This window comes from Aotus nancymaae, unplaced genomic scaffold, assembly GCF_030222135.1.
Source record: "Aotus nancymaae isolate 86718 unplaced genomic scaffold, 86718_ANA_hifiasm-v0.15.2.pri h1tg000003l, whole genome shotgun sequence".
Lineage (NCBI taxonomy): Eukaryota > Metazoa > Chordata > Mammalia > Primates > Aotidae > Aotus > Aotus nancymaae.
Window position 1 is genome coordinate 69,531,886 of NW_026988414.1, and position 15,228 is coordinate 69,547,113.

Genomic DNA, 15,228 nt, shown 5'->3' on the forward strand with positions numbered 1-15,228 from the left:
TTATTGTAAGCAGTATATCACATTGATAGTAAGTTCATCATGCTGATAGTGATTATGACTTCTGTATCTAAAAAGAGCTAGAAAGTTTGAGAATAAAATTCCTCTATTTGCTGGGTGTAAATTAAATTTAATCTTTGATTATTGCCTCTGTATCTCAAGTCTTATAAAGTTTAAATCTGCCTCTTAAAAATTGAGGATTGCCTTGAAGCTTAACAAAATAATTCAAAAAACCTAACTGATGCTAACAAGAGAAACTGAGGTTGACTGCTGCTTGGAGTTTTTCAATTTTTTATCTTTAGTTGACCAATTAATCTTTACTTAGTTAATTCTTAGACTGCAGTCAGTCTTTAGAATGGTTTCTGTTTGTTTTGTTTTTGTTTTTTTAACCATCTTGACTTGATTTCCAAATCAACTTTCTGACTTGTGGCTGCTTAGGTATCCTGATAGCATGTGGTCATGCCAGGAAATCAGTTCATTGGTGAATATGGTGTCAATTCTGCATGCTGATGCTCCAGAACATCATTATTATCTTGATATTTCATAATATTCAGAAAAGTGAGATGTGAGCACTGATTATTTTGTTCAAGAAATAAGGTGTGAGATACTTCAGTTTATGCCTTACAGACCTGAAGAAGCTAGCAAATGCGATGACCTTATAGCTTTTTAATATGATTTATATGCAACTTGATTTTAAGTTGTCATTATATTGTCTGGTGACCTCCCAAAGAGTAGGTTAGCTTTCTAGATTTGGTTTTCATCTTTTTGTTAGTTTCAACGGCAGAATTCTGTGGAAACTTCAGGTTCTATTTTACTGTTACACTTATTGCTCCCTTCAAGCATTTCAATATCCATTGCTGCTTTCAGAAGACTTTCTTTTTATAGAGGAAAAGATGGTAGATTTCTTCTGGCATTCAAACTGTGACATTTGACCCATTACTCAAATCTTACCTCATTTCTGGAACTCCTCATCGTTTCTTCTTGACCATTTACATTCTCCTGGTTCTTTAGAAAATGTCTTAATGTTCCTCCCACCAGACCCATCTGTATCCACTTTCATTAAGTAAAAAATTACCAGACACACTTATATGCAAATTTATAAGTAGGTATTCTTTTTATTCTGCATTTATGTGTGTTGTTCTATTTATGAATTTCATATGTGTATTTATTAATTTTAGTCTGCTAGATTGAAAGCTACATAATGGCAAGGACACCATCTAACAAACAGCCTATAAACCTTAGAGGGGCGTCATATACCCTGTGGACCCTAACTACAAGTATACTAGATTTACTGACATGCACTTTGGTGTCTTGACAATATTCTTTACTAACAGTGGCTGAACATACAAAGAAAGAGATGATATGAGGTTTACATCTGCTATCCAAAACTACTTTTTGTGTATTTCCTGTAGTAAACCTATAGTAAAGTCATGTATTAGGTAGTTTTGTGATAAATCTTTTGATATTTTGAAGGAGACAGAAGAGTGATAAGTCCTTCAAGTCATGTATTAGGTAGTTTTGTGATAAATCTTTTGATATTTTGAAGGAGACAGAAGAGTGATAAGTCCTTCACCTTGTAATAAATCATCATGCATCTCATCCACAACAAATGTGACAGAACTAGATGGGCTGGAAATGAAAACTGCCACGAGCTCCTTATCAGCATTTCGAGATTCTTCCATTAAGACACCTTCAAAGTCCAGAATTCGGCAGGGCTGTCATAGTGCTGGCCTCAATGTATCTGGTAATCAGGGACTATCATCTTAGTTATAAGAGAGCTAAAACTTAAGGAGTCAGGATTACAAAGGTATAAAGATAGCACTGGAGTAGTTCTGTACTTTCAACCAATCTGTAAAGCAAGGGAAACATTATTTGGCATATATGGAACACATAGTTTAGGTTTAAGGAGGAAAGAAACAAATTCAACTTAGTAATTTCAAATATGGAGAGCTATAAAAACTATACTTTCTAGATACGATATCTATAGGTGCCAAAATTCTCCAAATATGAGGTGACTTTAGTTTCAAGACTTTGAAGGTTTTTCTTAATTAAGTAATTTGTATATCATTTTTAATAGGTGATCATATTAATTTGGTGAGCTCATCATTGTCATCATTTCCTATTCTTCAACGTTCTTCTGAAGAGAAAATTCTTTACTCAGACAGGTTGAGCCTAGAAAGGTGAGGACAATTTCTTTTCTTTTCTTTTTTTGACTAGGTAATACATAGACGTGGTACAAGATTTGAAAGACGCAAGTCTCCCTCCTTCCTCCTCTTCCCCAGTTATTCAATTCTTCTACCTAGATAAAATCATTTTTTTTTTTTTAACCAATGTTTTGCTTCTCCTTCCAGAGGTATGGTGAGGAATTTTATATCTATGTAATATAAAAGAGCTTGAGTATACTCTACAAGAGTACTATAGCAATTCTAAAATACGACATTGATGAAAATGGATTTCAATATAGAAAAAAACTGTAATATAATCCTCACATGAGCTTCCTGGGCCCTATCTAGTTTAGTTTCCTGTTACTTCATTGGCTTTATCTCTTCCTACACTCTCCTTCAGTCATTGCTCGAACCATACCTGCCTCCTTGCTGTTCCTCAAATGCACCAAGAATGATTATACCTCAGGAATTTGGTACTAGCTGCCTGGAATGCTGTTCCTCCTCATATCTCTAGGCTCATTCCCTTACCACCTTCAGGTCTTCACTCAAATGTCATCATTTCAGGGATGATTTTCTCTGGCCATCCTCTCCAACATTGCAACCCCTTTCACACTTTAGTCTCCAGCTCCCTTCTCTGGTTTTATTATTTTTCTTCTTAGCATTTATTACCCTATAACATAATAACTATTTACTTATGTTTATTGTCTGTCTCCTACTAGAATACAGGTTCCATAAGCCCAGAAATTTTTGTTCAGTTCTGTATTCTTGATATCTAGAACAGAACCTGGTACAAAACAGGCTCTCGATACAATTTTTTCAAGTGAACAAATGCATTTAGAACTTGATCCCCGTCTTCACATCTAGGAAACTATCCACAGTAGAATGGTGTATGAAGGATCCCAACCTCTACCCCAGTGGCACAACCGGCAGAGAAAAAACATCTCTGTTGTGCATACCTTTAGCTTAGCAGTGCACGCCTGACAACAAATTATATTGAACTATCTGTGTTTATAGTTGGGAAAAACTGCTGGAGGTTCTAACATGTTCTTTTGTAGGCAAACTAACACTGAAGGGCAGTATCTCTCATGACGTCTTTGCAGTATAAATGGTTTCTGAGAATGCTGTCTAATATTTATAGCTTTCATGATATCATTTTAATGTTTTAAGGGATTTTTATAACTTTTCTCTTACTATTTAAAAGACTGGCCAAAAATAATACCTCAGTCCTTCGGTTTCATGTTACTTGATATTAGCAGGAGCCAGTAACAAGTTAGGCACTTTCTTTGTAGCTTGGGGTGACTCAGGCAGTTGTAAAGATGAGTCCTTAACAGCATGGGCCTCTGGGGTGGAGAAGCAAACTTTGATCAGGCGGAGACTTGCTTATCAAGAAAATCAAGATTAAGAGAACTGATTCCGCTTCAAAAGTTGGTTGTGAACTGGCAGAATCACAAAGATATCATAAAGTTAGGCACAGTTTGACAAGAGCCAGGATGGACAGTCAAGAAAGTTTGGCTAGAAGCTAGGAACTAACTCAGGGATGATTTTTGAGAGCCAGTGAGTAGCGTCAGTGACTTCCAAAGGCAGATCTGCCATGCTGTGTAGCTTCCTAACTAGGAGACTGAGGGGTCAAGAGTAGAATCCAACCCTGAGAAGAACTGCTTGGAAGAGCTAGGCTCTAGCTATTTTGGGAGTTAGGTTAGGCCTGGAATACCAGGCCTATCAGCACCAATAAGGAAACACAGAAGCAAAGGCCTAGTCCAATAGATGTATCAGTAATGGGATAGGAGGTGTAGCAACTCAAGAGTTTTGTAGGCCTAGGAACTTCCCTTGAGGGCACTGGGCCTCTGGTTATTATGTATGTTTGCTTGCTTGTTTTGGTGGAGTGACAGGGGTTTGTGGGGTTAAGTGGGATATAAGTGAGCCTTGGCACTGGGACTTAACCACTGTGTTTAGAATCAGAGAAGGTGACTTTATTTCAAGCTACTGTAGCTTATGTAAGAGGGAGGATGGAGGTTATTTTCCTTTCTTAGTCATGACTGATTCAAGAATTGGATGAAATAGAAGTTGGGGAATATCAGTAAGTTTAAGAGAAAAAGAAAAAGACTGAAGCAGGAGAAGTGAGATGATTTAAAGTTTTTACTAAGCTGATGCACAAAGATACAAATTTTAAGGTAGAATACTTACAATTTATTAATTTATAATTTATATGCTAAGTTTATTCATTTATCACAGTTGTGATAAAATAGTTGGATAAATACTGTGATAAAATGATTGAATGTATGAAATGAATTTTAAATATTCTGTGATAAAATAATTGAATATATGAAATTAATTATAAATATTAACCACACATCAAAATATTGCCCCAAGTTTCTTTTTCTTTCTGCTATCTTAAATAGGTTTCTTTAGGATCTATATTTTTAAACATCATATCTTTGTTAGCCACTAATATTCAGTTATTTTTTTTCTGCAAATCATTCTTTTTTCTCTTTATCAGGAAGATTCTGATCATTTTCATAGTTTCACTTATGCTAGTAACACTGATTTATTTTCTTTAAAGCTTACATTAACTTGATTTCTACTGAAAGAGAGTATTTCTAATAAACTTCCCTATTAGAGTTGTTCACACCCAGATAGAGCTGTATTTCCTTTGAAGACTCCTTTTAACCCCTTGGAGTAGAATCACTCAGGACCTCCTGTCAGCCCCTATTATTTTACTACTAGAATTCTTAAAGGGCCCTGAACTCATTTACTTCACCTGTAATACATTATAGCATTTTGCATAATAGACGCTTACTGGTTTTCTTTTCTTTTCTTTTCTTTTTTTTTTTTTTTGAGACAGTTTCACTCTTGTTGCCCAGCCTGGGGTGCAATGGTGTGATCTTGGCTCACTGCAACCTCCGCCTCCTGGGTTCAAGTGATTCTCCTGCCTCAGCCTCCCAAGTAGCTAGGATTACAGGCATGTGCCACCACGCCTGGCTAATTTTGTACTTTTAGTAGAGACAGGGTTTCTCCATGTTGGTCAGGATGGTCTCAAATTCCTGACCTCAGATGATCCACCCACCTCGGCCTCCCAGAGTTCTGGAATTACAGGTATGAGCCATTGTGCCTGGCCTATGGCTTACTGTTTAAAATACAACTGAAAGCATATATTTTTAAGGTTTCATCCTACCCTGTAGCACTCTAAATGCTCTGCAAAGTTCAAAGTGTTGAGCATGTACACATATACTTAAAATCTTAGTTTCTGAGGAAATGTTAAGTAAGGACCACCTTGCCATTAATGGATCTTGGGATGATTTTTTTTTTTTTAATCAAAGTGAATTGTAGATGGCTGAATTTCTTGCTCTTTTGAACATGTCATCCAGCTCAAGAGCCTGTGATTCTCTGAGAGACCCTTTTATATGTTTTTAACTCTGATGACTTAGTTGCCTGGGCAGTTGTTACATCAGTGGATTGATGCCAAGGGCATTTGTCTGGTTATGAGACAAGACTCTTTCAGCCATTTAAACCTCTATCACAAAAAGCAATTAGGTTGAATGTTTTCTCATGTTAAGTCAATTTCATGTGAAATAACTTATGTTTGAGGTTTTTCTTTAATACAATAAGAGCTTAGACATAATTTTAATAATAAACACTGTCAAAGTCTATTGACTTTTTTGTGAATGATTTATAATTAAATATAAGTCACTTAATTCATGGGAGTTGGAAGTAGTCCAACTTATTTTTTTCTCCTCACAGAATGAGAGCACAAAGATACTACTAATAATATTTGTAAGAGGTGGTAGGCAGCTGAATCATAACCTAATTAACTTTTTAAATTTTTTCCTAGACAAAAACTTACTGTATGTCCTGTCATCAAAGGGGAAGAACACCTTCGTTTGTTGAACTTCCAACATAATTTTATAACTCGGATACAAAATCTTTCTAACCTACAGAAGTTAATATCCTTGGATTTATGCGATAACCAGATCGAAGAAATTAGTGGGCTTTCTACTCTGAGATGCCTTCGTGTCCTTCTGTTGGGGAAAAACAGGTATTCTTTGTAGAGCAGTTTTTGTTTGTAGCCTAATGTTATGTATAGGATTAATGTGGAGTCCTATGGTGTTTAGATGACAACTTAGAATTGAATAATACTTAAGAAATGAATAGGCTAAAAATTTTTGAAGATTATTTGAATGGATTAAGATTCAGTTGTAATTTGTTTCATGAGATTCAAATAACATTTATTATGTATTTTAATTTTACTTCCATTGCTTTCCAGTGCCATATCTTATAGGGAAGTAAATAGCAGACTTTGGCCTTGATTTTATTTTCTTAGAACTTAGTTTAAGCATGTGTATTCACTTTAGGCTTATGTGTTTCACTTGTGACTCTTTCTGGTGTTTGACTGAGGGTAGACACTCTATACTTTGTGATGATCAAATCACAAATTGATTCTTTTTCAGATGGTAGTTTCAGTTTGTATCTAACATTACATCCTATATGAACTTCCCCAGTTCCTTTTATACAACTCTATTATGTAATGCAGCTATACAGTTCATGACACATTTCTTTGAGAGTCATTCACAACTTTTCATTCTATTTTACTGGATAGCTTTTGCAATGCCTACAAAGAAGGGCTGTATAGTAAAACTGAAAAATGATTTTTATATTATCAAATTAGGACGTTTAGATATAGCATTATAACCAGGCTAGGTTCTTCTCCCTCATCTTTTCCTGCCTCCCACCTCAGCATGGATCTTGGATTACTCCTTGCAGGGAAAAAAAGTAGTATCTTTTCCTCACCCATCTCAAGGTTCATGTCTGACACTCTATAACAAAGACATATTAACAAGAGAAAAGCATTAAAAATTTATTTAATACAACTTTTACATGGCACAAGAGCCCTTAAAAATGAATACCCTCTCAAACAAGGAAAACTGTATTTTTTAATTTTTTTTTTTCGAGATGGAGTTTCGCTGTTATTACCCAGGCTGGAGTGCAATGGTGCAGTTCGGCTCACTGCAACCTCTGCCTCCTGGGTTCAAGCAATTCTCCTGCCTCAGGAAAACTGTATTTTTATGCTTAGATTTGATAACAAGTGGACAGTATGATTGGACAAAATAAGGTATGATCTAATGGTAATAAACTGGGAAAACTTAGCAAGGCCTGTTTGTTCAGATTCTTCTTGGTGACTCTGTCTTCATTTCCCTTTTTGGGTTATATTATGTATTTTATTTCTGTTGCTTCCTTCCATGAGGGTCATAAGACCCTCATTCCAGAGGAATCCTACCCTATACCCTAAAAGGGAAGGGACAGATCAGATAATTCTGTCTATCTGGAAGATAGATCAGAGAATTCTTTTTATGGCCTCAGGGGAGAAAGGTGGGAGAAGGTCAGAGAGTGAGCTTCTTCCTTATATAATTTCCTCAATTTTCTTCTGTTTAAATTACTCAGTATGCCAGTGTGCCATAGTTGGGGTATTGTGTACTGAGCCTTGACTATCTTTATTCTCACTACCCAGTGATAATATAAGATACTTTTCTCAATATCATGTCCCAGAGTTCTAGGCTCTTGTCTGTTCTTCATGGTTTCTAGGAAGGCTCCTATCAGTGTAGTTTATTATCCACAATTAGTCCAAGTGTTAAGCTAAGCATTATGTAGTCTGAGCAAATTTGGAGATTATCTTAGCCTGTTTATGTAGCTATTAGGCCTGACCCATTGGGGATCAAATTTTAACATGATGTTCGGTGGGGTCAAATATGCAAACCGTAGCAGGGAGACTGTAGAATCATAGAGTATTAGAGCTTGAAGTGACCTCAGAGAGTAGCTTCTCATACTTTTGCAAAGTTAGATGTATGCAAAATCTATACAATAAGGGTATGCCGCCAGAGCAGTTCACTGAGTAAAGTGAGAAGGGAAGATAACTTTTCATACATTTATGGCATTCCCTAGTCTCCCTATTCTCTTGCCCAGAAATTCTCGGAGTTACTGATTTCTTTGCCTCACTTATAATTATTCTTTAATACCATGGTCATTATTCCCTGCTTTTAGTTCTCGAGTTAATATTTTTTAGTAATATTTAAAATCACTTTCTGTAGTATTTAAGAGCTGTGCCTGGCTCCTACTATTTTTAAGTCATCTTTCCATCTATTCTGTTTTCCTACTTGTACTTTTCAGCTTCTTTGCTTCTTAGAGTTAACCCTTTAAGTTGTTGTTTTTGTTTTTGATAACTTGTGCCTTGAAGCACTGGTCTGTCTAAGCTTCTGATTTTATTTAAGGTCTTTTTGTTCTTTCAACTCTAAGATACTTAATGCCTTTCTACTATATCATTATGTTAGTGAAGTAAAAGCTATCTAATGCTGTCCCTTCTTACTCTTTCTACTCCTCCATCTTTTTAATTTGTTATTTGTTTGGTTTTAGTCTTATTTTATTTTTCACGTAAAGGAATAGCTGTTGAACAGTTCTAGAACTATTAGTGTTCTTGAATCAAAAAAAAAAAGAGTCAGAAGATAACTTTCCATATTCCCCCCATTGCATGTTTGAAGTATCAGTAAAATGCAAGTCTGGTGGTTCCTAGCCAAGATGGCCAAATAGGAACAGCTCTGAAGTGCACTTCCCAGCAAGAGCAACACAGAGGGAGAGTGATCATCACATTTCCAAATGAGGTACCAGGTGCATCTCAATGGGACTGGTTGCACAGTGGGTGTAACCCAAGAAGGGCAAGCCGAGGCAGAGTAGGGAACTGCCTCACTTGGGAAGTGCAATTCCCAGAAGACCCCCCTCCTTACCCAACGGAGGTCACTGTGGGCTTTTCCTTCCACTCCAGCACTCCGGTTCAGATACTGCGCTTCTCCTGCAGTTTTTACTGCCCATAGACCAGGAGATTCCTGGGCCAAAAAGTGCCATGAGTTTCCAGCATGGCTGTTTCAGCTGGCACCATGGGTTTCCGCACAAAATCTTACACAAATCTGGGCAGCCATTTCAACTGGTGCCCGGAACACCTGGGAGACAGAGCCACCCATTCAACTGAAAAAGAGGGGACTGAAAGCAGGGAACCAGGTGGTCTTGCTTGGCAGGTCCCACCCTCACAAAGACCAGCAATCTGAAATGCTCTGGATTGACGGTTTTGCAGCAAGCGTAGCTAGACCCTGGACAGTCGAGCTCTGTTGGGGGAAGGGCGTGTCTGCTGTTACCGAGGCAGTCCACCACTACTGAGGCAGTCTGCCACTACCGAGGAAGTCCACCATTACTGAGGAAGTCCACCATTACTGAGGCAGTGTGCCATTACCAAGACAATCCGCCATTACTGAGGCAGACTGCCATTACTGGGGCAGACTGCCATTACTGAGGCAGACCTCCATTACCGAGGCAGACCTCCATTACCGAGGCAGTTCTAACTGTACCTCTGTAAACAAAACCACTAGGAAGTTTACACAGCAGCTGGGCAGAGCCCTCAGCAACTCAGCAATGCCTCTTCTGGCAGACTGTCACTAGACTACTTCCTTGCTGGGCAGGGCATCTCTGAAAAAAGGCAGCAGGACATCAGGAACTTATAAATAAAGCCCCACTTTCCCAGGACAGAGCACCTGGGAAAAGAAGTGGTTATGAGTTCCACTGCAGCAGACTTAAATGTACCTGCCCAGCAGCTCTGAACGGAACAAGGGAGCTCACAGTTTTGCACTTAAGCTCTGATAAGGGACAGATTATCTCTTCAAGTGGCTCCCTGACCCCCGTATGTCCAAAGAGGCACCTCATAATGGAGAGCTCTGGCGGACATCTGGTGGGACAAAAATAACAGAAGAAGAAACTGGCAGCAACCTTTACTGTTCTGCAGCCCCCATGGGTGGTTCCCAGGCAAGCAGGATCTGGAGTGGACCTCCAGCAGTCCTGCAGCAGAGGGGCCTGAGTGTTAGAAGGGAAACTAAAAAACAAAGAAATAGCTTCAACATCAACAAAAGGGATGTCCACTCAGAGACCCCATCCAAAGTCACCAACTACAAGACCACAGGTAGATAAATCCATAAAGATGGGAAGAAACCAGTACAGAAAGGATGAAAATACCAAAAACCAGAATGCCTCTTCTCCAAGGGATCACAACTCCTCACCAGCAAGGGAAGAAAGCTGGATAGAGAATAAGTCTGATGAACTGACAGAAGCAGCCTTCAGAAGGTGGATAATAACAAACTTCTCTGAGCTAGAAGAACATGTTCTAACCCAATGCAAAGAAACTAACAACCTTGAAAAAAGGTTAGACAAAATGCTAACTAGAAAAACCATCTTAGAGAAGAACATAAATGACTTGATGGAGCTGAAAAACACAGCATGAGAACTTTGTGAAGCATACATAAATTTCAACAGCCAAATCGAACAAGCAGAAGAAAGGATATCAGAGGGTGAAGATCAACTCAATGAAATAAAATGAGAAGGCAAGATTAGAGAAAAAAGAGTAAAAAGAAATGAACAAAGCCTTCAAGAAATATGGATTATGTGAAAAGACCTAATCTACCTTTGATAGGTGTACCTGAATGTGATGGGGAGAATGAATCCTAGCTGGAAAATACTCTTCAGGATATTACCCAGGAGAACTTCCCCAACCTAGCAAGGCAGGCCAACATTCAAGTCCAGGAAATACAGAGAACACCACAAAGATATTCCTCAAGAAGAGCAACCCCAAGGCACATAATCGTCAGATTCACCAGGGTTCAAATGAAGGAAAAATGCTAAGGGCAGCCAGAGAGAAAGGTCAGATTACCCGCAAACTCACAGAGGATCTCTTGGCAGAAACCCTACAAGCCAGAAGGTGGGCGGGGGCAATATTCAACATCCTTAGAGAAAAGAACTTTCAACCTAGAATTTCATATCCAGCCAAACTAAGCTTCATAAGCAAAGGAGAAATAAAATCCTTTGTGGACAAGCAATTTCTGAGAGATTTCATCACCACCTGGCCTGCCTTACAAGAACTCCTGAAAGAAGCACTAAACATGGAAAGGAACAACCGGTACCAGCCACTCCAAAAATGTACCAAATGGTAAAGACATTGACACAATGAAGAAACTGCATCCACTAACAGGCAAAACAACCAGCTAGCATCAAAATGGCAGGATGAAATTCACACATAACAATATTAACCTTAAATTTAAATAGGCTATATGCCCCAATCAATGTCGACTGGATAAACACAGATTGGCAAATTGTATAAAAAGTCAAGACCCATTGGTGTGCTATATTCAGGAAACCTATCTCATGTGCAGGGACACACATTGACTCAAAAAAAAAAAAAAAAAAAAAAGCAGGAATTGCAATCCTAGTCTTTTATAAAATGGACTTTAAACCAACAAAGGGTAGAGGTGGGGTGGGAGTGGGACTGCCGAGGCAGTGCACTTGGCTGTAGCTGGGTGCCTCGGTTAGGTGTGCTGTCAGTCCTTTCCGAGTGCCTGGCCCTAGTCTCTCCCGCCTCGGCCCAACATGGACTTCAGAGAAATTCTCCTGATAGCTTCCAAGGGACAAGGTGTCAACAATGTGCCGAAAAGGTATAGTTTGGCAGTGGGGCCTCCAAAAAAAGACCCAAAAGTTAAAGGTGTCCAATCAGCAGCTGTACAAGCATTTCTTAAAAGGAAAGAAGAGGAGCTCAGGCAAAAAGCCTTAGAGGAGAAAAGGAGAAAAGAAGAACTAGTGAAAAAGCGAATTGAGCTCAAACATGACAAGAAAGCAAGAGCTATGGCCAAGAGGACAAAGGATAATTTCCATGGTTATGATGGGATCCCTATTGAGGAAAAGTCAAAGAAGAGGCAGGCGATGGAAAGCCGTACCAGCCAAGGAACCGACGGAGAGTATGAAATGGAAGAAGAGAATGAATTCCTTGAATACAATCATGCAGAGTCAGAGCAGGAGTATGAGGAAGAGCAAGAACCTCCCAAAGTTGAGAGCAAACCAAAGGTCCCCCTTAAAAGTGCCCCACCACCCATGAACTTCACTGATTTACTCAGACTGGCTGAGAAAAAGCAGTTTGAACCAGTGGAAATCAAGGTAGTGAAGAAATCAGAAGAGCGACCTATGACTGCAGAAGAACTTAGGGAGCGAGAATTCCTTGAACGAAAGCATAGGAGAAAAAAACTTGAGACAGATGCTAAACTACCTCCAACTGTGTCCAAAAAGACACCCTCTCAGAAAGAAAGTGTGGGCACAAAACTTAGCAAAGGTTCTGGAGACAGGCATCCTTCTTCCAAAGGAATGCCCCTTCCTCATACTGAGAAGAAATCAAGACCCAGCATGGCCAATGAGAAGCACTTAGCTTTGTCTTCATCCAAATCCATGCCAGAAGAGAGGATCAAGGCAGGATCTGGCAATAGCTCCCAACCCTTACTTCGTGAGGTTCATGACAGACCTGTTTTCAATGGAGCTGGAAAGCCTCATTCCAGCGCCTGTTCACCAAGTATCCCAAAGACTTCTGCTAGCAGGACTCAGAAATCTGCTATGGAGCACAAAGCCAAAAAATCTCCGTCCCATCCTAGCCATTCCAGGCCTGGGCCCATGGTCACCCCACACAATAAGGCTAAGAGTCCAGGTGTCAAGCAGCCAGGCAGCAGCTCTAGCTCAGCCCCTGGGCAGCCCAGCACAGGGGTTGCTCGGCCCACAATTAGTTCTGGCCCTGTGCGCAGGCGCCAGAATGGCAGCTCCAGCTCAGGACCTGAGCGATCAATCAGTGGGTCCAAGAAGCCAACCAATGGCTCACATCCCTCTGGGCAGACAGTCACTGGTACATGTGGCCCTGGACAACCTGCAAGCAGCTCAAGTGGCCCTGGGTGACCTATCAGTGGTTCAGGTAGTTCTGCAAGACCGTTGGGTAGCTCTCGTGGCCCTGGGCGGCCTATGAGCAGTCCACATGAACTTCGACGACCAGTGAGTGGCTCAGGCCCACCTGGGCAGTCAGTCAGTGGCCTGGGGAGATCCATAAGTAGCTCAATTCCAGTTGGACGGACTGTCAGTAGTTCAGTCCCAGGAAGACCAGTGAGTAGCTTGGGACCTGGACGAACAGTTAGTAGCTCAGGTCCCACCATAAAGCCTAAGTGTACTGTTGTCTCAGAAACAATTTCTTACAAGAATATCATTAGCCGGTCCAGCAATGGACAGATGAATGGAATGAAGCCTCCCCTATCTGGCTACAGATCTACCCAAGGTCCTCAAAGGCTTCCCTTCCCTACTGGTTACAAAAGGCAGCGAGACTATGAAGAGGAAGATGACGATGATGAATACGACTCTGAAATGGAAGATTTTATCGAAGATGAAGGAGAGCCTCAGGAAGAAATATCCAAGCACATTAGAGAAATCTTTGGTTATGACCGAAAAAAATACAAAGATGAAAGTGATTATGCCTTACGTTACATGGAAAGTAGTTGGAAAGAGCAGCAGAAGGAAGAAGCAAAGAGCTTAAGACTAGGTATGCAAGAGGACTTAGAGGAAATGAGACGTGAAGAAGAAGAAATGCAACGTCGAAGGGCCAAGAAGCTGAAGAGGCGTTAGCAGCTGCTTTTATTTTTGTGAAATTCTCTGCTGCAAGGATTTCCTGCCTTCAGACTGAAGCCCCCTTATCATTTTAGATTTATACTTTGGTACTCAAGGAGAAGGAATGCATACTGTTATTTGCAGGCTGTCATTTGAGCGTAAAATATTTTCAGATATTTTCCAGGGTGAAATCTGTAATGCAGATGATACAATGCCCACTTGTGCTCTTATGAAGTTAACTGTTCACAGATGCCAGCCTTGATCCTGATGAGCTATGCACTCTAATGTGGGGCCACTCACCAGTTAGCCAATCTTTTATTGTTCCTTTGCTACTTTGAAAGGAAAAAAAAGGTTGTCTCTTGACTTCTGTAATTCTTCTGCTAATCTGTGAGTAGGGCACTGCCCTGCTCCCAATCAAACTTAGTCTTTTTATGAGAAACCTGGACCTTCCATGAATGTTGCCAGCAATAAAGTGACTTGTCCTAATCTATGGATTGAGAACTTGAAAATGTAGAGTAGGATTTATAACTATCTTATGGATGTCATCCTGTGACTTTGAAGTACAAAGTAGAATAAATTATATTCTGTATTATTAAAAAAAAAAAAACCAACAAAGATGAAGAGACAAAGAAGGGCATTACATAATGGTAAAAGTATCAATGCAACAAGAAGAGCTAACGATCCTAAATACACACCCAATACAGGAGCACCCAGATACATAAAGCAATTTCTTAATGACCTACAAAGAGACTTAGACTCCCACACAATAATAGTGGGAGACTTTAACACTCCACTGTCATTATTAGATCAATGAGACAGAAGATTAACAAGGATATCCAGGACTTGAACTCAGATCTGGACCAAGTGGACCTAATACACATCTACAGAACTCTCCATCCCAAATCCACAGAATATACATTCTCAGCACCACATTGCACCTGCTCTAAAATTGGCCATGTAATTGGAAGTAAATCACTCCTCAGCAAAATGCAAAAGAATGGAAATCATAACAAACAGTCTCTCAGACCACAGTGCAATCAAATTAGAACTCAGGATCAAGAAACTAACTGAGAATTGCACAGCTTCATGGAAACTGAACAACTGACTCCTGGATGTTGACTGGATGAACAGTGAAATGAAGGCAGAAATAAAGATGTTCTTCGAAACCAACAAGAATTAAGATACAATGTACCAAAATCTCTGGGACACATTTAAAGCAGTGTCTAGAGGAAAATTTATAGCAATAAATGCCCACATAAGAAGCAAGGAAAGATCTAAAATTGACACCCTATCATCAAAATGGAAAGAGGTAGAGGAACAAGATCAAAAAAACTCAAAAGCTAGCAGAAGACAAGAAATAACTAAGATCAGAGCAGAACTGAAGGAGATAGAGACACAAAAACCCCTTCAAAAACTCAATAAATCCAGGAGCTGGTTTTTTGAGAAGATCAACAAATAGACTGCTAGCCAGATTAATAAAAAAGAAAAGAGAGAAGAATCAAAAAAATGCAATAAAAAATGATAAAGGTGATATCACCACTGATTCCACAGAAATACAAACTACCATCAGAGATTACTACAA

The 15,228-nt window shown here is 39.5% G+C and overlaps 2 protein-coding genes across 3 annotated transcripts in view; both read left to right on the forward strand.

Moving 5' to 3' along the window:
* LRRC49 (leucine rich repeat containing 49) overlaps positions 1–15,228 on the forward strand; it is a 139,173-nt gene that overhangs the window by 6,362 nt on the left and 117,583 nt on the right. For both annotated transcript variants that reach the window (XM_012451310.3, XM_012451311.2), the window contains exons 4-5: positions 2,075–2,177; positions 5,992–6,195. In XM_012451310.3, coding sequence (XP_012306733.1) covers positions 2,075–2,177; positions 5,992–6,195 — 307 coding nt within the window. The remainder of the gene's footprint in view (positions 1–2,074; positions 2,178–5,991; positions 6,196–15,228) is intronic.
* LOC110567607 (protein SPT2 homolog) lies at positions 11,490–14,253 on the forward strand. The gene is given in 1 exon segment (XM_064376443.1): positions 11,490–14,253. A coding segment is annotated over 1 exon segment (2,055 nt). The 5' UTR covers positions 11,490–11,609; the 3' UTR covers positions 13,665–14,253.